Source organism: Pituophis catenifer, unplaced genomic scaffold (assembly GCF_029215685.1).
Source record: "Pituophis catenifer annectens isolate HBS135680 unplaced genomic scaffold, rPitCat1.0.hap2 SCAF_1, whole genome shotgun sequence".
Taxonomy (NCBI): domain Eukaryota; kingdom Metazoa; phylum Chordata; class Lepidosauria; order Squamata; family Colubridae; genus Pituophis; species Pituophis catenifer.
This window is the reverse complement of record NW_027256881.1, coordinates 280,892,423-280,910,020: the sequence shown is the minus strand read 5'-3', so window position 1 is coordinate 280,910,020 and position 17,598 is coordinate 280,892,423. Positions and strand designations below refer to the sequence as shown.

Sequence of the window (17,598 nt, the reverse complement as noted above, 5' to 3'; positions counted from 1 at the left end):
TTCAAGGAATGCCCAACGTGAGCGATAACACTTCAGCAGGTGCTGAAATAAATTGTGATATTTCTCATGTTCACTACTGGCATTTTGTGATTTTTTCCCTTCTCCTGTAAATTGAAGTTCTACTCCATATCCTTGGCCTATATAGCATCATGCTTTTAATATTAAGTATTTCCTTGTCTGAGAAATCCTTAACGATCCTTAATCCGTAAGAAATCTTCATGCACATTAAAATATAAGAAATATCATTTTGCATACCAGCATAAAATAGCAGATAGATAGATGGATGGAGGTAGAGAGGAAAAGGTGCTTGTGTGTGTGCTATTTGTAGTAGGAAGGAGCACCACTGGAGAGTACACATCAAGGATGATCACAGGTCACTTGTGTAACTATATGCAGATAGAGATTCAGTAACTTATTTCTTTCTTTAATTAATTAATTAATTGTAATTTGTATTACCACCCTTCTCACAACAGTGGCTCATTGTGTGTGTGTGTGTGTGTGTGTGTGTGTGCACACGCAGGAAGGAAGAAAGATTAAAACCAACGCCTACAAACAATAACCCAGGATAGCCAGGATAAACAACACATCCCAATTATAAAACCAGATCAATAGCCAAATTTGCCTAATCTTCTGGCCCCAGTAGCAGAAACAGTAGGATACCTACCCCAGCCAATTAGTGTAGATACTGTATACATCAACAAAAATGGTCTCTTGCACCCCTAACAACAGAAATATGGTGGATACATGATTGCAATAGTATTCAAAGACATTAGAAAATACAATGCCTTATAGCGGGGTGGGCAACTGTGGCCCTTTTACTACCTGTGGACTTCAACTCCCAGAATTCCTGAGACAGCCAAGCCAAGTTGCCCACCCCTGCCTTATAGTATAAGAAAGTATTTTATAGCTTTATAGTGTTACTGTAAAAGCATACAACCAACCCATATACTTAACAGGGTGTTAGAAACCAGGCCGCACTGCTGGAAGTAAGCAGCAGGTGAGCTAGTGAAACCGAAACCATTCCCCACCCCCACCCCCAGTCTGTGGAAAAATTGTATTTCACGAAAGTGGTCCTTGGTGTCAAAAAGTTTGGAGACTACTGCACTTACAATAGATGCCTTATGGAAGTTGTGTTCAGGTTCACCTTCATACAAACTAATCCCTTTCTTAATCAGCTACATTATATCACTAATGCTATTTGTTTAAATCAAATAGTGTTTTAGAAAAAGATTGTATGGCAGATACTGTTTTGACTAACAAAGAGTTAGGGTATGACCAAAATGGTGTAACACAGTGATGGCTAACCCTTTTCTCTTCTTGTGCCAAAAGTGCTCGTGTGTGCCGGCACCCATAATGCAATGCACACACGACCCCCCCCCCCCGCGCATGCGGGTGGGATTCAAAAATTTTAGCAAGTGGATCTCTGCCCGGTTGCTGTGTGGTGTGGTCATGGTGGGCGTGGCCTACTCGGCCTCCTGCACTGCGGTGGGAGGGGCGTTTTCAACCCCCGGGCCCGTTTCTGGACTTCTGGAAGGCCTGTTTTTTGCCGTCCCCAGGCTCTAGAGGCTTCTGTCGAGCCTCCAGAAGGGTAAAAATGGCCTATCCAGAGGCCCTCTGGAGACTGGAAATGGGCCCGTTTCTGGACTTCCGGAAGGCCCATTTTTCACCCTCCCCAGGCTTCACGCAGGCCCTGAACTTACCTGGCATCCAAAACGGGCCACATGGAGACTCCTGGTAGTCTCCTGGGACCAAAAATGGGCCGTGGGGGGGGGGTGCACCTCTCCCCTGCCCCCTGCCCCTACGTGCGCTACCCCCCACCCATGAAGGTGCATCTCCCGCATGCGCCCCAACCCGAGCATCCGGAAAATCAGCTGGCTGGCAGGAGGTATGCGTGCGCCTGTGCAGTGAAGCTGAGCTGGGCAACGGCTCACATGCCCGCAGAAAAGGCTCTGCGTGCCAGCTGTGGCACGTGTACCATAGGTTCACTATCATGGGTGTAACATATCAAAAATTTGTCAAGATAATCAAAGCAACAAAATCCCCTTAAGATTATCTTGGTTAAAGTTATTTAAAAGGGTTCATTTTATTTTCTTCTGGCAAATTCTCTTAATGATTTTGTGGAAATACCAATATGGAAGTGAGCCCTGACACAATACTGGGTGATTCCAGTAAGCAAATAGCCACTATTAAATTAGCTAATATAGATAGGAGAACTTAGCTTTAATTTTTTTTTTTAAATGCTACCTTAAGCACAACAAGTAAATAGAGTGAATGCAACTGGCGTCTCCTGAAATTATGTACTGGGTAATTTTGTTCAAATCAGTACTTAAGCCATGGATAAGTCACTGGAGATTTAGTCCCAAATATTTTCCTTGCAATATTAGCTGCAAAAGAATAAATTTTGACTGAATGTTGAGGCAAGGTTACAATTTCAGCAATTCAATAATTGGAAATGAGTCAGGTTAGATCATTTTTCCAGCTTGGGGTCTATATATTAAGTGAAACCAGGTTCTGGGCTTTTGCATTTTTAAAAAAGTTTTTAGAAGTAGGACAAATATACTTATATCCAAAAAATTATTCTGCACTTCATGCTGAGGTTTTATGTATTTTGCAAATCCTCTGCTTGGATTTCTTAAAATGTTTACATCTGTTGTTGCTTCTGGGTTGGCAGAATGCTTTTGTTCTCTGCCTTTGCCTCCACAGTATAATATTGCTGATTTCCCCACAATCTCCATGGTTCTTGAATTAAATTACAAAATTAGATGGATAACAGTATGAACAGAAAGTGAGTTAACGAAGTATCAAGCAATATTTGCAAAGGAGTAGACTATCAATTTAGTGCTTTTATGGCATGTTTAGCTGGAAGCCACAATGGTCATGTTTTACTTGTACAGTATAATGAAACATAAATAATTACAGAATGTAAGGAGTTGGAATCCATGTAGCTGCAGGAATCTATATAGCATCCTCAAAAGTTGGCCATCCTGCCCATTTAAACATTTACAGCAAAAGAGAATTCACCATCTCCTAATGCAGCAGATTTGTTTTTCTTGCAGATTTGCAGAGTTTGTGATCCCTTTTATGAATATTACTGCCATTACAGTTCCCAACACACCTATATTCTATGTTCAGAGTTTTGATTCCCCCCCGCCCCTATTTGAGTGTAGGGCTCTGCATCTGTCCTTGTTGAAATTCATCTTGCTGATTTACGCTGTTACAGCTTAACGTCCTCCTGAAATTTGATGATATCCTCCATTTTTGTGTTATCTACAAATATGGAAAAACATGATACTCATAGTTTCTCCTATTTTGACATAGAGCCACAGATGTATATGGATTGGATATTATTGTTTAGCCACTTCTATCCATCTAATGGTAGCATAATTTAATTTACATTTTGCCATCTTCTCTGCTAAAATCTTGAAGTGGTGTAGGGGGCAATATTAACTAATATTTTAAAATCAAGGTGCCCTTTATCCACCACATTTCTGTGGTCAACTAAACTATCATTCTATTTAAGAGAAAGATTATGTTGTTTTGGCAAGAATTATTCTCGATAAATCCATGCTGGCTTCTTTTCGTTTTCAAAAAGCTCACAAACTGCTTAATAAAGCATTCTAAAATTTGGCTTGTTATTGACATTAAGATAATTGGCCTGTAGTTCTCTGGGTCCTCTTTATCCCCCTTTCTGAAAATAAGAATAACTTTGCCTTTTCTCCAATCCTCTAGCACTTGATCCAGTTTCATGATTTTTCAGAGATCACAACTAGTATAAAAGCTCTTCTTCACATTTCTCCACATAACTTTTTCTTATCTTCTGGAAGTTCCTTGTTCCCACTTTACCTCCAAAAGCTTTCTGTTTCTAATTCAAGTGACCCTCAACTTTCTTGATACGCTCGATGGGTATTTTTGCCTTGATATCTGTCACCTTCCCTTTCAGGATAGCAGATTGACTGTAACATAAATAGCTTATGTCATCTTTGGAAAGAAAAACAAACATGGCATGTGTCTTATAGTTTGCAAGAACAGCTTTCCTCTATTACGTTCCTCTGATAAACAAAACAACAAAACGAACTCCCTAACACTTGGACTTTGCTATCAAACTCCTGTTTGTTTATTCAGTGAACTCTCTGTGTCTTATGTGTCCCCGAAGCTGCCTCAATTAGATCACCAACAACCCATGCTCCAATCACGCATTTCATTTCTAAATGGTAAGATCTATATACCAGCAGAATAGTCATACTATAGAGGTTGTAAATTCTCCATCTTTGAAACTTTTAAGAGGCTGGACAACCATTTCTCATGGTTTATGTAACTGCTTTTCCTGAATCTGAATATGGTAGAAAATTAAATTAGACAATCTTTCCAAATCCACAATGTTATGTTTTTACACAATACAATAGAGCAGCAGTTGTAAGCAGCGGCAATTATTTATTAATTTTCCATCTTCTTGATTCTTGTTCTCTTTTCTGCCTCTTTCCTCTGCTCAGCTTATTCCCCTGCCAAACTTCTGTTTGCTTTTCCTGTTCATTCATTCAGTAAACTCTGATTTTTTTAAGGAAGTTACCTGATCAGAAAATAAAATAAGATTAATCGCAATAATATTCATTCTTGACAAATACATACTGCCTATTGGTATTTGCTTAATTGCTTTCAATATGTCTACAGATCAATTTCTTGATCCTGTAGAACAGGGCTATCAAACTCCCGACCCACGGGCCAGATGTGTCACGTGTTGGTCATGCCCACACCTGGCTTGACGCTGCTGTGACGACGTGAGTTTGACACCCCTACTGTAGAATGTTCCCCGGCATTGATGTCAGATTGACTAGTGTGCAATAGGGTGCCCTATTGCAAAAATGTTGTTTTGTTTCAGAAACCAAAAACACAGAGTGATGCTTAAAAGTGATTTCCCACTTTGTGAACCCTTTTGAATTATTATTTCTGCATAAATACAATTTAAAGCACGATCTGTTGTCCACACAGATCCTGAAACTAGATAAAGAGAACTCAATTAAACCAATGAATCAAAAACACAATTCTTGTTCATTTAATTATCGAGGAAAATGATTCATAACTGGAAAATAGATGTTTTAGATCATGTTTATACAGAAATATTAAAAATTCAAAACAGTTCGCAAACTTTTAAGTTCTACCAAATTGCAGCTCAGAAGTTCTGCCAAACTGTTCAGGATGAACTATAATTTGGCAAGAACTGAACATTTTGGTTGTTCCTAATTTCAGTCAAGAATAAATCCAGAAGTCTTACTGGGTGAATAGGGTAAGACTTGAGTCCTTAGTCCTCTGACTCACTGTACTTCACGTGATCTGTGTGTTGGCCTGCTACCCAATCTTCCTGGAGCCTTTCTTTTACTACAACTCCTTATGCTACAATTGGAGCAAAGGACATTGTTAGATATTAAGTAAAGGTAGAGAAAGGTAGGAAGATGGGTTCATGGGAGAGGAAGATGGATATGCAGTCTACAACTGAAGCTAAGGACCCTGATCCAATTAGCCCACATGCTCTTAATTTGCCAATTTTTAGCTACTGCTGACTGCAATTTATTTAAGGTTCTCTTTTCCCTTTTGTCCTATTCTTTAGATTTTTGGTAGAATATTTGCTTTTTATTGAGCCGAAATAAAATAGGCAAGAGAAGCAAAAATTAATGGAAACTAATGACCGGGGTGGGGTTGTGGGGAGAGGTGTTAGGAATTAAGGAGAAATAGTGAGAACAATTAACCAGTGGAACAGCTTGCCTTCAGAAGTTATAGGTGCTTCATCACTGGAGGTTTTTAAGAAAAGACTGGACAGTCACCTGTCTGAAATGGTATAGGGTCTCCTGCTTGAGCAGAGGGTTGGACTAAAAAACTTCCAATGTCATTTCCAGCTCTATTCTATTCTGAAATTCTGAGCTGAATTGGTCTGTCTTTTCCCTGCTAACATTTTACCATCTTCAATGAACAGCAGATATAGTGATTATTTTATTTGGGTTTTCCTTTAATAACCTAACCTAAGCTTATTTAAGCTTTTACTTCGGAGCCTTTGGTGCTCTCTGAGCTTTGTCATTTGCTGATTACGTAACATTGCTTAGCATATTGTAAGCCGCCCTGAGTCTCCGGAGAAGTGCGGCATATAAATCAAATTTTAAAAAAAAACAAAAACCATCTTCTGTGCTTGTTCCATAACAATCTCTACAGTCTGGTCATCTGTTGGTGATTGGACATTCTTCAACTCTCCTATATATGGGATGTTTTTATTTTCAGTTTCTTACATATTCTGTAACTACCATATTTTTTGGACTATAAGATGCACTTTTTTGTCTCCCAAAAGGGGGTGAAAATGTTTGTGCATCTTATAGACTGAATAATATTGCTGAAGCCCTGCCCACTTGCCGGCTGTTTTTTGGCCTTTTTCAGGCCCATTTTCGGAGCTTTTTTCAGGCCGTTTTTGAGGCTTTTTTCAGGCCGTTTTCAGGGCTTTTTTGGCCTGTTTTTGAGGCCATTTTCTGAAAAAATGGGCCAAAAAAAGTCTCGAAAACAGGCCAAAAAAGCCCTGAAAATGGGCCCAAAAAAGGCTGGGAAAGGGCCAAAGAAGGCCCCAAAAAGGGCCAAAAATGGGGCATGCGGAGCAGTGGTGGGTTTCAAAATTTTTTACTACCGGTTCTGTGAGTGTGGCTTGGTGGGCGTGGCAGGGGAAGGATACTACAAAATCTCCCTTCCCACCCCACTCCAGGGGAAGGTTACTGCAAAATCCCCATTTCCTCCTGATCAGCTGGGACTTGGGAGGCAGAGAATAGATGGGGGCGGGACCAGTCAGAATTTTTACTACCAGTTCTCTGAACTACTCAAAATTTCCGCTACTGGTTCTCCAGAACTGATCAGAACCTGCTGCAACCCACCTCTGGTGCGGAGGTTGTTGTTGTTTTTTGTTGTTTTCCTCTTCTAAATTTAGGTGTGTCTTATAGTTAGGTACGTCTTATAGTCCAAAAAATACAGTACATATTCTATGTCTCATTAGCCTCTATTTCCCCAAGATTTGTAGTGTGGTGCACTGACAAACAAATGCCTATCTTGGCAAACCTAAGTATTTTCCACTAGTACAAAACATTATTGGTTTCATTTTTTTTTTCTTCAGTACAGTCTATTCCCAACTAAGACTGTAGCAGACATCATTCCCACTTAATCACTTTGTTATCATAAATTAAATCAGTCAACCAACAAATTACAACTAACTATAAACTGCCAACATTTCTAATACACATGAAAAACTAATAAACAATCAATGGAGCAATAAGTGAACCATAATCTACTAGCCTATCAGAAGAAGAAATTACCATGAAATGTATTTGCTGTGATATCATTTGACATAGATTTTTTTTAAAAAAGTGATTATTTTCAACTCTAAGGTCTATTCTTTTAAAAAGTAAGAATAGTGGTTGGAGAGACAGTCATATCAAAACGATGAACCCAATTTTGCTGAATTTTGATAGAACATATGACAACAAAAAAATATATGATTGTGTACCTCAATATCAAAAGAATTGGAATTAACACTCATATGTTTAGACAACCTTTCTAAAGGTTCAGTTCATAATACATATGAAAAATGAACACCAAACACTAAATGATCATAAACAAATATAAAAGCTAACTCACTATATTGCCTTGACCTTTCCCCCTTATTTATTTTTTACATCTGGAGGACTGAAGAAATACTAACAAGTTTCAAATTATACTTTCTTTATGTTATGTCAATTTTAGAAAGATACGGAACGAATAAACACATTCAATTTTTTTTAACATGTTAAACTAACTGTAAATAGAAGAAATGAAAGAACACATGCTCCAGAGATTTTATAAACTTTCTTCTACTGAAAAAGTGAATTCTAGAGTAAGGTCCAAAATGGGTATTTTATGGGTGCTCAAGTAGATAACCTAGTTTTATTGTCAGAGATTGGGCAATTTGACATGTCACACCTGAAGTTGAAGATAGTCACAGTGGGCCTGGGTAGGGAAGATCTGGGAAAGAAGGCCTTAGGAAGATCAGATGTAAACATCAATTATTCTCAACATAATTGAGAATAAGTCATAAACAGAACAAGAATTATTTAAAGAATACAAATATAATTATTCAGTTAATTTAATACCTTTTTAAAAGATTTCAAATATTTTTTTTTTTAAATTGGTCTGATTAAAAATGAAGAGATAGCTTTGTGACTGTTTTCTGTTAAGAACTATTTAACAAGTAGTCCTTGACTTAAAACCATTTAGTGATTGTTTGAAGTGAAAAAAGCTACAATCAGTCCTTGTACTTATAACCATTGAAGAATCATCACGGTCACTTATCAAAATTCAGGCATTTAGCAACCAGCATGTATTTACGAAGGCTGCATCTTCTTATGTGAACTCCTTCCCTTCCCAGCCAGCTTCCAACAAGCAAAGTCAATTGGGGGGGGGGGAGAGCTATTGCTCAATGACAGCATAATTAATTTAAGAATTTCAGTGATTTGTTTAACAACTATGGCAAAAAAGTTGTAAAATTGGGTGCAATTCACTTAACAACTTTAGCAATGGAAATTCTGGTCCCAATTGTGGCTGTAAGTTAAGGTCTATCTGTATTTTGGATTTAAAAATTATGTTACTTGCCCTGCAAAAGAACACTCCCAAGTTAGAATCATACCTTCTACTCTCCAGCGGACGGCCATCACTGGAAATACTACGTGGAATGTTGGCGGCCCGATCTGGAGGAGGCATTTTTCCTTCACCTTTCCCTGAGGCAACTCTAGTGGTAATTGGACTTTGCATCTGTGATGGCATTTGCTGAACATGAGATGCTTGCCCCTTGTTAGCATTTCTCTGCCACTTGTTATTATTTCTGAATGGGAATTTGAACTCGTATGGAACTCCGCCATCGTTCATTTTGTATTCCATTACTGGCATGCGATGAATTTCTGAAAAACTTCTGGAAGATTGAAAAGTAAGGTTAAACAAATAGAGGAGGAACGTGTACAATGCATTGTTTCATTATAAAACAGCAATAAGAATATCTTAAATATAAGTACATGTATGAAACTCTTAGACTGCTGCAAGTTAGCTTCAAGTATAATACTTGTAGCTTGTATTTTTTGGGATGTCTGAAGCAAACCATGTTTTTTTTTCAGAATGACAAAATATATGTTGCTCATTACAATGCAAGCCTTATCCCCTGCACGCAATATCACAATGCGAGTGTAAAAGGGACACAGTTTGAGTCACAATGTATGTTTTAACATTTCTCCTCTTGCCCCATTCTGTGAACATGCATACAAGGAAGATGGCATTAAAAACTACTATCACTTCCAATTTCTCAGTTTAATCTTATTGTTTTCTAGGAAGTGAAATATCTCCTCTGCTTATTGAAGGCGGCACAAATTTTTATATTCAAAAATAAGTCTCAAGAAACTGAATGAAGAATTAACACCAAGCATTCAAAATTCAGTGAAAAAAGTGACACTTGAAACTTGTAACTCTGAATTCTAAAGTAACACATACTAATGTTTCCAACAGAAGAGAATATATGTAGCTCAGTTTGAATTGTGAAGTCCTTGGGGCTCTCTGAACTTGTTTGCAGTTGTTTCCTTACCTATCTAGGTGACATTATCAGTGCTGGTGATTGTGGAGTTTAGTTCCCTTTTATACACAGTACTTGCCCTACCAGTCTTGGTGGAGGTTTGATTTTCTTTTGGGAAGTTCCTTGATAGAAGTATTGTTTTCTGCTTGATTGTCTCATGTTAATCCATTTATCTGGGCATTGGCTTCTGGAGGAGATGTGCTCTGGTATTTTTTTATTTTCTTTTGTGCTTTATATTGTCTCTTTTGAAAGGTGTGTAAATGTGTATGTCTATGTGCCTGTTGATAACTCATATAGAGACAGAGAGCTGATACATAGTCACATGGAATCTGGTCCCAGTTGCAATCACAACTGGGACCAGAATCTCAGTTGTGAGTGAAATGGTTGTTAAGCAAATTGTCACATGACTGCCCATGTGATTGCTTTATTCAGTGACTGCACTCCTGGCACTCCTGGTTGCACTTGTTGAGCAATCACTGATTGGGTGATATTGTTAAATGGACGGAGTCCAGATAAGAAGCATGGGGCACCTTTATAGGGGTGAGGAGACTCTTGGAGGCTCTGCTTAGGAGCTGCAAGAACGTATCTTTTCTTTTATGTACACTGAGAGCATATGCACCAAGACAAATTCCTTGTGTGTCCAATCACATTTGGCCAAGAAAAAATTCTATTCTATTTATTCTATTCTATTATTCTATTCTGTTCTGTTCTGTTCTGTTCTGTTCTGTTCTGTTCTGTTCTATTATTATTTTCTATTCTACCAAAATCCAAGCAGGATTTTCAACCCCTGAGGGAGAGACACTTGTGCATGGTCTGTGCCAGGTCTCCCAGGGTCTTAATTTATTACACTGGCTCTCCACTCAATAACTGAAAATCCTTCCTACCAAAATCCAAGCAGGATTTTCATCCCCTCAGCAAAGAGACACTTGCTCCAGTCTTCCCCTCACATCTCCTTGGATTTCAGCTTCTTCTCAGCTCTAGGGGCTGGTTGAAAGAGCTGCCTAACAAAGGATATCAGCTCCCATCCATGTGCAGAAGGGAACTCCTTCTGTGGTGTGCAGACATGGAACGCAAATCATCAAGATTTAACTGCATTTCTATACCCCATGGAAGGATACCAGCTCTTGTCCATGCGTGGAAGGGAATGCCTTTGGTGGGGTGCAGGAACAAAGCACAGCTCCACTCTGCAAAAGAAGTTCAGCCCCCTTTCACCTGCAGAAGGGACAGCCTTCAATGGGATATAGTAATGTGCCTTCACCCTGGGTCTCTACCCTGCCAAAGGAGTTTGGTTTTCCTTGGCAGGCAGCTCTTTAAGCCAGCAACAAGAGGGTGTACTATGGGCAGGCACCAGCTTGTAATGTTCCCAGCCAGCTTACCCATTGATTTTCTGGGGAAACCAACAGAAATTACAAATCGTGATCACATGGGGTGCTTGGCAACCAATTGTAAGTATGAACAGTTGCCAATTGCCCAACTTTGATCATGTAACTCAGGGGTGGGCAATTGTGGCCCTTTTACAACCTGTGGACTTCAACTCCCAGAATTCCTGAGATAGCCAAGCTGTCAGGTTGTAAAAGGGCCACAGTTGCCCAACCCTGATGTAACTGATGGGGGGGGGGACTTTTATGATGACTGGAAGTGCTTCATATGGGCTTTATAGCACCCTTTCTGAAGCTGTCATAACTTCAAATGGTCATACCTCTAGATAGGATACACAAAGATAACAGACACATAGATAATAGACACGTGATAATAATATAATAATAGATAATAGACACATGCCTGTTTCCTAGGGCTAAGAGTGACTGGCTGGTACCTAAAGTGGGACTAGGACTTACAGTCACCTGGTTTCTAGCCCGATTCCTTAACTACTACTTCAAGCTGTTTCTCTTTTAATCAGTGATATATATATTAATTAATTCATTGGTTGCCAAATACCTTCGTGGAGTACAATCTTCATGAGGTGGGATAATGACAACCTTCACAGTAACTGAAGTTCTCAGGAGATCAATCATTTGCTCATGGCTTAGGGTAGCGACAGCCACAGTGCAAATTTCCACTAATCTGCTGCCTTGTCGTAATCCTGCTTGCCAAGCATAGCCATATGGTTCAACATCTGCCACAATTCCTTCATAGTTCACATGGAAGCCAAGCTGACCCAATCCATTCCTTCGTAAAGTCATTTCCACTGACTCACATCCCTTGGTCACGAGCTGAGAATTGCAAGACAGAAATGTGGAGGTGTAATGGGAACAGTTTAGTACAATGAAATGTAATACAGTAAGAATTACACAAATAAATAGGCTAGATCTTTAAAACAGGGCATGAAGCAAGGTAGATATTGTCATTCTTATTCATACAGCAATTATACTATATACCTCTGAGGAAGATAGTTGGATTACTACTGAGTAATAATCCCCGGCTTAGTTTGATCTTTAAAAATGACTAGCTATAGTCCAGTGCTAGCTGAAAATTATGAATGCTACAAAAACTTTAAATGTAGTAATTTATCAAACAATGCCTACAGTAATAGAGGCTGTGTAGACTAATATTCATTTAAAAATTGATAAAAGACATTTAATTATTAAATCTTATATTGACTTGATACTCTTTATAATTCAGTAAAATCTTGGTATGGAGCTTTTGTTTTATTATTTTAAGTCCTGTTCCTAAAAGATAATAATATTTTTGAATGCTGAAAAATATTAAGTCTTTTCTGACAGCATGGAATATACTGTTTTGATTTCACAAATAACATTTATGCAGCTAAAGTGTAAATATTAACATAATAAATACACTATCCAGACCTTAAAAAGTAGATGAATAAACTACAAGGCATTTTATTGCTCTGACTGGGTAGGACAAGGATTTGAAAAATAATCTAGCGAGTGGGTGTAACATTGTTAGATACAAGAAATCAGGAACCAGGATAGAATTCAAAAATAGTACAAGTTTATTTCATGCTATCTGCACAAGAGTCTGATTTACTAACAGTCAATTGGTGCCAGATAAGAGTCAAGGGACTTCAAGGGGGGCTGGATTTAGGTCTCTTACAGGGACATAGAGATTCCAAACTAATGCATTTGACCCCTGGTCACCTCCTACATCCATTTTATTTTGCTTGTTGGTTGCTCAGATCCAAGAAGGAAATTAAAACATTTCTGTATGTATTTATGCTTGAGGAAGGAAGACAAGGGGAAAATAAGGAAATCTAACCTCTAGTCTTTTTACAATCTCCTTGATATCTTCAGAGTTTTTGAAACTTTCCACAGAAACACATTCTCCTCTTTCATAGAAAATTTTGACACTTGTATCTGTTGAAGTCCACCCTATTACATCTCTGCAGGAACAATTGAATACAACACTTTTTGTATCTTGTTCAATTACAACAACAAATTCATTAGAGATGCCCAAAAGACAATCTATATCTAAACCCTTGCTGTAGTCTTTAGCATGGAGAATCCAGACAACAGCGCCAGAACTATGGAGTTCCACTCCTGGATGAGGTTTGGATTTTTCCTTCTTCTTAGAAGCAAGTGAGATGAAAGGGAATTTGCCAGAAGGATCAATGGGTGTATTTGTCACATTCTTTTCTGCCAAATCTTTCAAGTATTCCTGACGTGTTCTAGTAGCCATAGCACGGAATTTTTCTGATTTATGAGCTGCATTCTCAGCATTGATCACTTTGGCCAATAAGAAGTCCCTAAATACATTTGATTTAGGAAAGGTGATGCCTTTAGGAATTGGAGGTCCAAATGAGGGAACATCTCTTGATCTTGTCACAGCAACACTGCAAAAATACATACAAATGTGATTTAAAACATTTTTAAATGTGATTTAAAAGAGCCTTGGTACTACAGTGGTTTAAAGCACCCTGTTATTAACACAGCTGCCTGCAATTTACTGCTGGTTCGAATCTCTCCAAGGCTCAAGGTTGACTCAGCCTTCCATCCTTTCTAAGGTAGGTTAAATGAGGACCCAGTTTGTGGGGGCAATAAGCTGACTTTGTATAAAATATACAAAAGTATGAAGGCTATTGCTGAGCACATTGTAAGCCGCCCTGAGTCTCCGGAGAAGGGCGGCATATAAATCAAATTAAAAAAAAAAAAAATATGCAGAAATGTTATAGATTTCAATGCGCTATATATTTTGTTGTCTTTGTAGACAGTCTAGTTCTACAGAGAGGATACTCTATTACAACTGCAAGATGCCTCATAATATAAAAAAAGTTTTTGGACATGCTGATAATTTACGGTTTAGACTACTTCTTAAAATTTCTTCAATATACTGTATATCTATTTGAGTACACTATATCAGTGTTGGCAAACTTTTTGGCACCAAGTGCCGAAACGGGAGCGGGGGGGGCACCGGAAACCGGAAGAGCAGATCCCTAGCATGCACGCACGGGAGCGCTGGAAACCAGAAGTGCAGCTCCCCAGAGCACTGGTGCATGCCAGAAACCGGAAGCTCAGTTTTGCAGCGAGCACATGCGTGCCAGGGAGCTGCTCTCCTGGTTTCTGGCGCTCCCACATGTGCAAAGTCCAGCTGGCTGGCGCGTGTGTGCCAGAACCCAGAAGAGCAATGGACAGCTGGTGTGCCCAGAGAGATAGCTCTGTGTGCCTATATGCATTTTTATTCTTCTCCAAACCTAGAAACTATGAACTACATTTTTCAAGTGTAGTTACTTGGCAATAAAGCATTCAAACATTAACAGTTTGCAAAGTTCAATTTGTTTTTTCTGCTCCCTACAATATATGTTAACAACCACCTCCACATGTACTAAAAACATAAAAGAAATACCTTGAATTGCTCAAATTTTCAACTATTCCCAGAGTTACAAAGAAATAAGCACTTGCTGCTTAGCAAAGAGATTATTTTTAAATGCTTACTGGGAATGCTACTTCTATTGCTCCTTAACCAAAGAGAAAAGAAGCAGAGGAATAATAGATGACTATATTGGTGGAAGCCAGAATTATATGGAAAGTGCAATAATGCAAATCATTGTTTTTTAAAAATGTAAAAACAGTAGAACCTCAATAGAACATTAATGCATGTCAAGCATTGTACTAGTGATTTAGCAGAATCCAATCCTCTTTTTTTCACCAGCCTTTTTACATTGGAATTTGTGAAAATCCTACTTCAGTGACAACTGGTTTCTACAGCTCAAATTTTGTCTTAGCTCACAGAGTCAATAGAAGAGTCCATGCCATGCTCACCTCTCTCTTGTATTTTGAGAATCTGACAACATCTTTCAGCTGGTACTTACATCATCCCTCCCACCATAGATCTGTTGCTTTCCTCTCAACTCCCTGTTCCTCACCAGTCCAAAATGAATATTGATGGATGCCACTGGGATCCTACTTATCCCAAACAATGGTACTAAAAAATTTGACATTATCTCCATTTCTTATTATTATATTAGGGAGACGCTTCAAAGAGTATTGCAAATGATGTGGGTTCTGATTTTATTAAGACAGAACCAAAAGGGGAAGAATGGGAAAGCAGTAAGACTATGAAATGTGTCTATCAAGAAAGAATGCTAATTATATTTATGGAGATTATCTACAATGAGATCAGGGTGACATAACATTATTGTTTAAGCCCTGTCACCCAAACAGAAAATATAATTGTAATCTCTTCTTTCCATTTCAAGAGTCCTACCCATTTAAGTTCTCCATGCAACAGTTAACAACAGTTAACCGTTAATTAAATATTTCTGAAATATCCTTTTTTGTGCCATTACTTTATATAGAAACACATGGGATAATTTAAGAAGAAGGACACATGAAACAACTAACCTATATTTGTATTTCTAATACATTAAAGAGAAATATATCTTCAGTATTTTATCACTAATTTTATCACAATCACTAATGTTGAAACATTTCATTTATATGTCTTGGATATTTTCCAGAGAAAGCAATATATAGTCATCTTTCAGAAACATACATTCTGCTTACTAAATGTGAATTCAAAAGAAATTCCATTGCATATAAACATTGTGGGACAATCACTACAAATCTAGTATATAAGATACATTTGGTTTTCATTCTGCTCTGCAAAGTCACTATCTCTAGTTTCAAACCATTTAACTCATATATGATCATTTTTGATAGGAAAAATAACTAAACAGTTCTCAGATTTTCATTTACTTCTAATTGCATCTAAAATATTTTACTGAGAAATAACATAATAAATTAGAAAATGCTCCGATAGAATATTGCAATTTAATACAAGTAGTTCTCAACTTACAGCCATTCGTTTAGTGACTATTTGAAGTTACAACAGTGCTGAAAAAAGTGATTTATGATCGTTTTTCACACTTATGACTGTTGCAGCATCCCCACGGTCACATAATCAAAATTCAGGTGCTTGGCAACAGGCAGGTATTTTTTACAGTTGCACCGTTCTGGAGTCATGTGATCAACATTTGTAACCTTCTCAGCCAGCTGCCAAGCAAAGCCAAGGAGGGAGATCAGATTTGCTTAACAATTGCATGATTTAACCCAACAACTGTAGTGATACATTTAGCAACTGTTGCAGAAAAGGTAACAAAATGATACACAACTCACTTAGCAACTGCCTTTCTTAGGAGTGGAAATTTTGGGCTCAAATGTCATCAAGGACTTCCTGTTGTTATTTTATTTACTTGTCAAATATAAGTACCACCCATCTCACTACCTAAATGACTCTGGGTGGTTTGGAGATAAAAAGTTATCTTCTGTCATGCAAAACCATCATAAACACTGTAATAGTTACCTGTAACAAACATTGTCAGTACAAGGATTGTGCACTCGGACAATCACAAAGACGTGTTGAAAGTGAGAACGAATATTTTTTGGGCTGAATGATTCGGCTCCAGGTTCTTGGAAAACTATTGTCACGATATCATTCCCAATGTGTCGTTTTCTTAACAGCTTTGATCATGAAGACAAGAAACCCATGAGAATTAAAGGCATTAATATTGTTATAGAATATAATTATTTTTCCCATTAATTCATGTTTTAAAATGTAAACATGCCTGATGGTTTTTTAAAATTGTTCCAAAAACAAATAAGTTAATGAAGAATTTATCAATATAAAATATGTTAAAATAAATTAGTACTTGCAGTTTCCATAACAACCATTAGAGATCTACCTTAATGCAAAGAAATGTCTTTCCATGAGATTTTGTTTCTAAAATTAAATTTACAATCATAAAAAAATTGTTATTATGTTATTTGTCTATCTGATATTAAATCTTTACAAAATGCCATTTTTTTTAAATTTAGGTAATATTTTTCAATATATTAAAATTATGATTTAATTTTGGCAGACTAATCAATTTAATTATTTTTACCTACTTTTCAATTCAGGCTATATTTTCAAAAAATATTTCTTAGGAGTAAAAAAACCCTCAAGTTTCTTATATTTGCAACAAAAGATATATGTTTGATAGAATTAACATGAAATCCAAACTATTAGATGTGAACAAAGTTTAATCCACCACAAAACATTTTCAACTTTCAGATATGTATCTGTAAAATATGTATTTTTCCCAATTCAGTCCAAATGATAATTAGCAACATGTTAAGCATTTCAAAAATATCCAAAGGGATAGCAGGGGAGAGTCAATTTTGTCAAGATAGCAAGTGTAACAGGACAAAGATAACTTCTTTGACTAACTACTTTTCTGCAGTTAGAAAGTTCTTTCCCCCATCAGAACTGTTGTTAGAATAGTACTTCAAACCTAGAAAAAGTTGTCTTTTACATAAATCTTCCATTAATCTTGATGCAAGCTCCTTAAAGCATTTTTATGGCTCACTACAATGCATAATCCACATTTTATCAAGCATATTTGCATTACTGTAAAACTATGCTTTATAAATTGTGTTTCAAGAATTAGAAATTTTCTGGCTTTTGCTCTCAATTGTATAACATTTTACAAAATGAGCCTCTTTGTCTCTTTCTCTCCATCGCTTTCTCTCTGCTAAAAATACTTTGGATTG

The 17,598-nt window shown here is 37.5% G+C and overlaps 1 protein-coding gene across 1 annotated transcript in view; it reads right to left on the bottom strand.

Moving 5' to 3' along the window:
* The window catches only part of SIPA1L1 (signal induced proliferation associated 1 like 1), a 60,190-nt gene that overhangs the window by 29,368 nt on the left and 13,224 nt on the right, over positions 1-17,598 (bottom strand). The window contains exons 6-9 of the mRNA XM_070931276.1: positions 16,370-16,527; positions 12,827-13,400; positions 11,549-11,823; positions 8,681-8,962 (exon numbers count right to left, since the gene is read on the bottom strand). Of these exons, the coding sequence (XP_070787377.1) occupies positions 8,681-8,962; positions 11,549-11,823; positions 12,827-13,400; positions 16,370-16,527 (1,289 nt within the window). The remainder of the gene's footprint in view (positions 1-8,680; positions 8,963-11,548; positions 11,824-12,826; positions 13,401-16,369; positions 16,528-17,598) is intronic.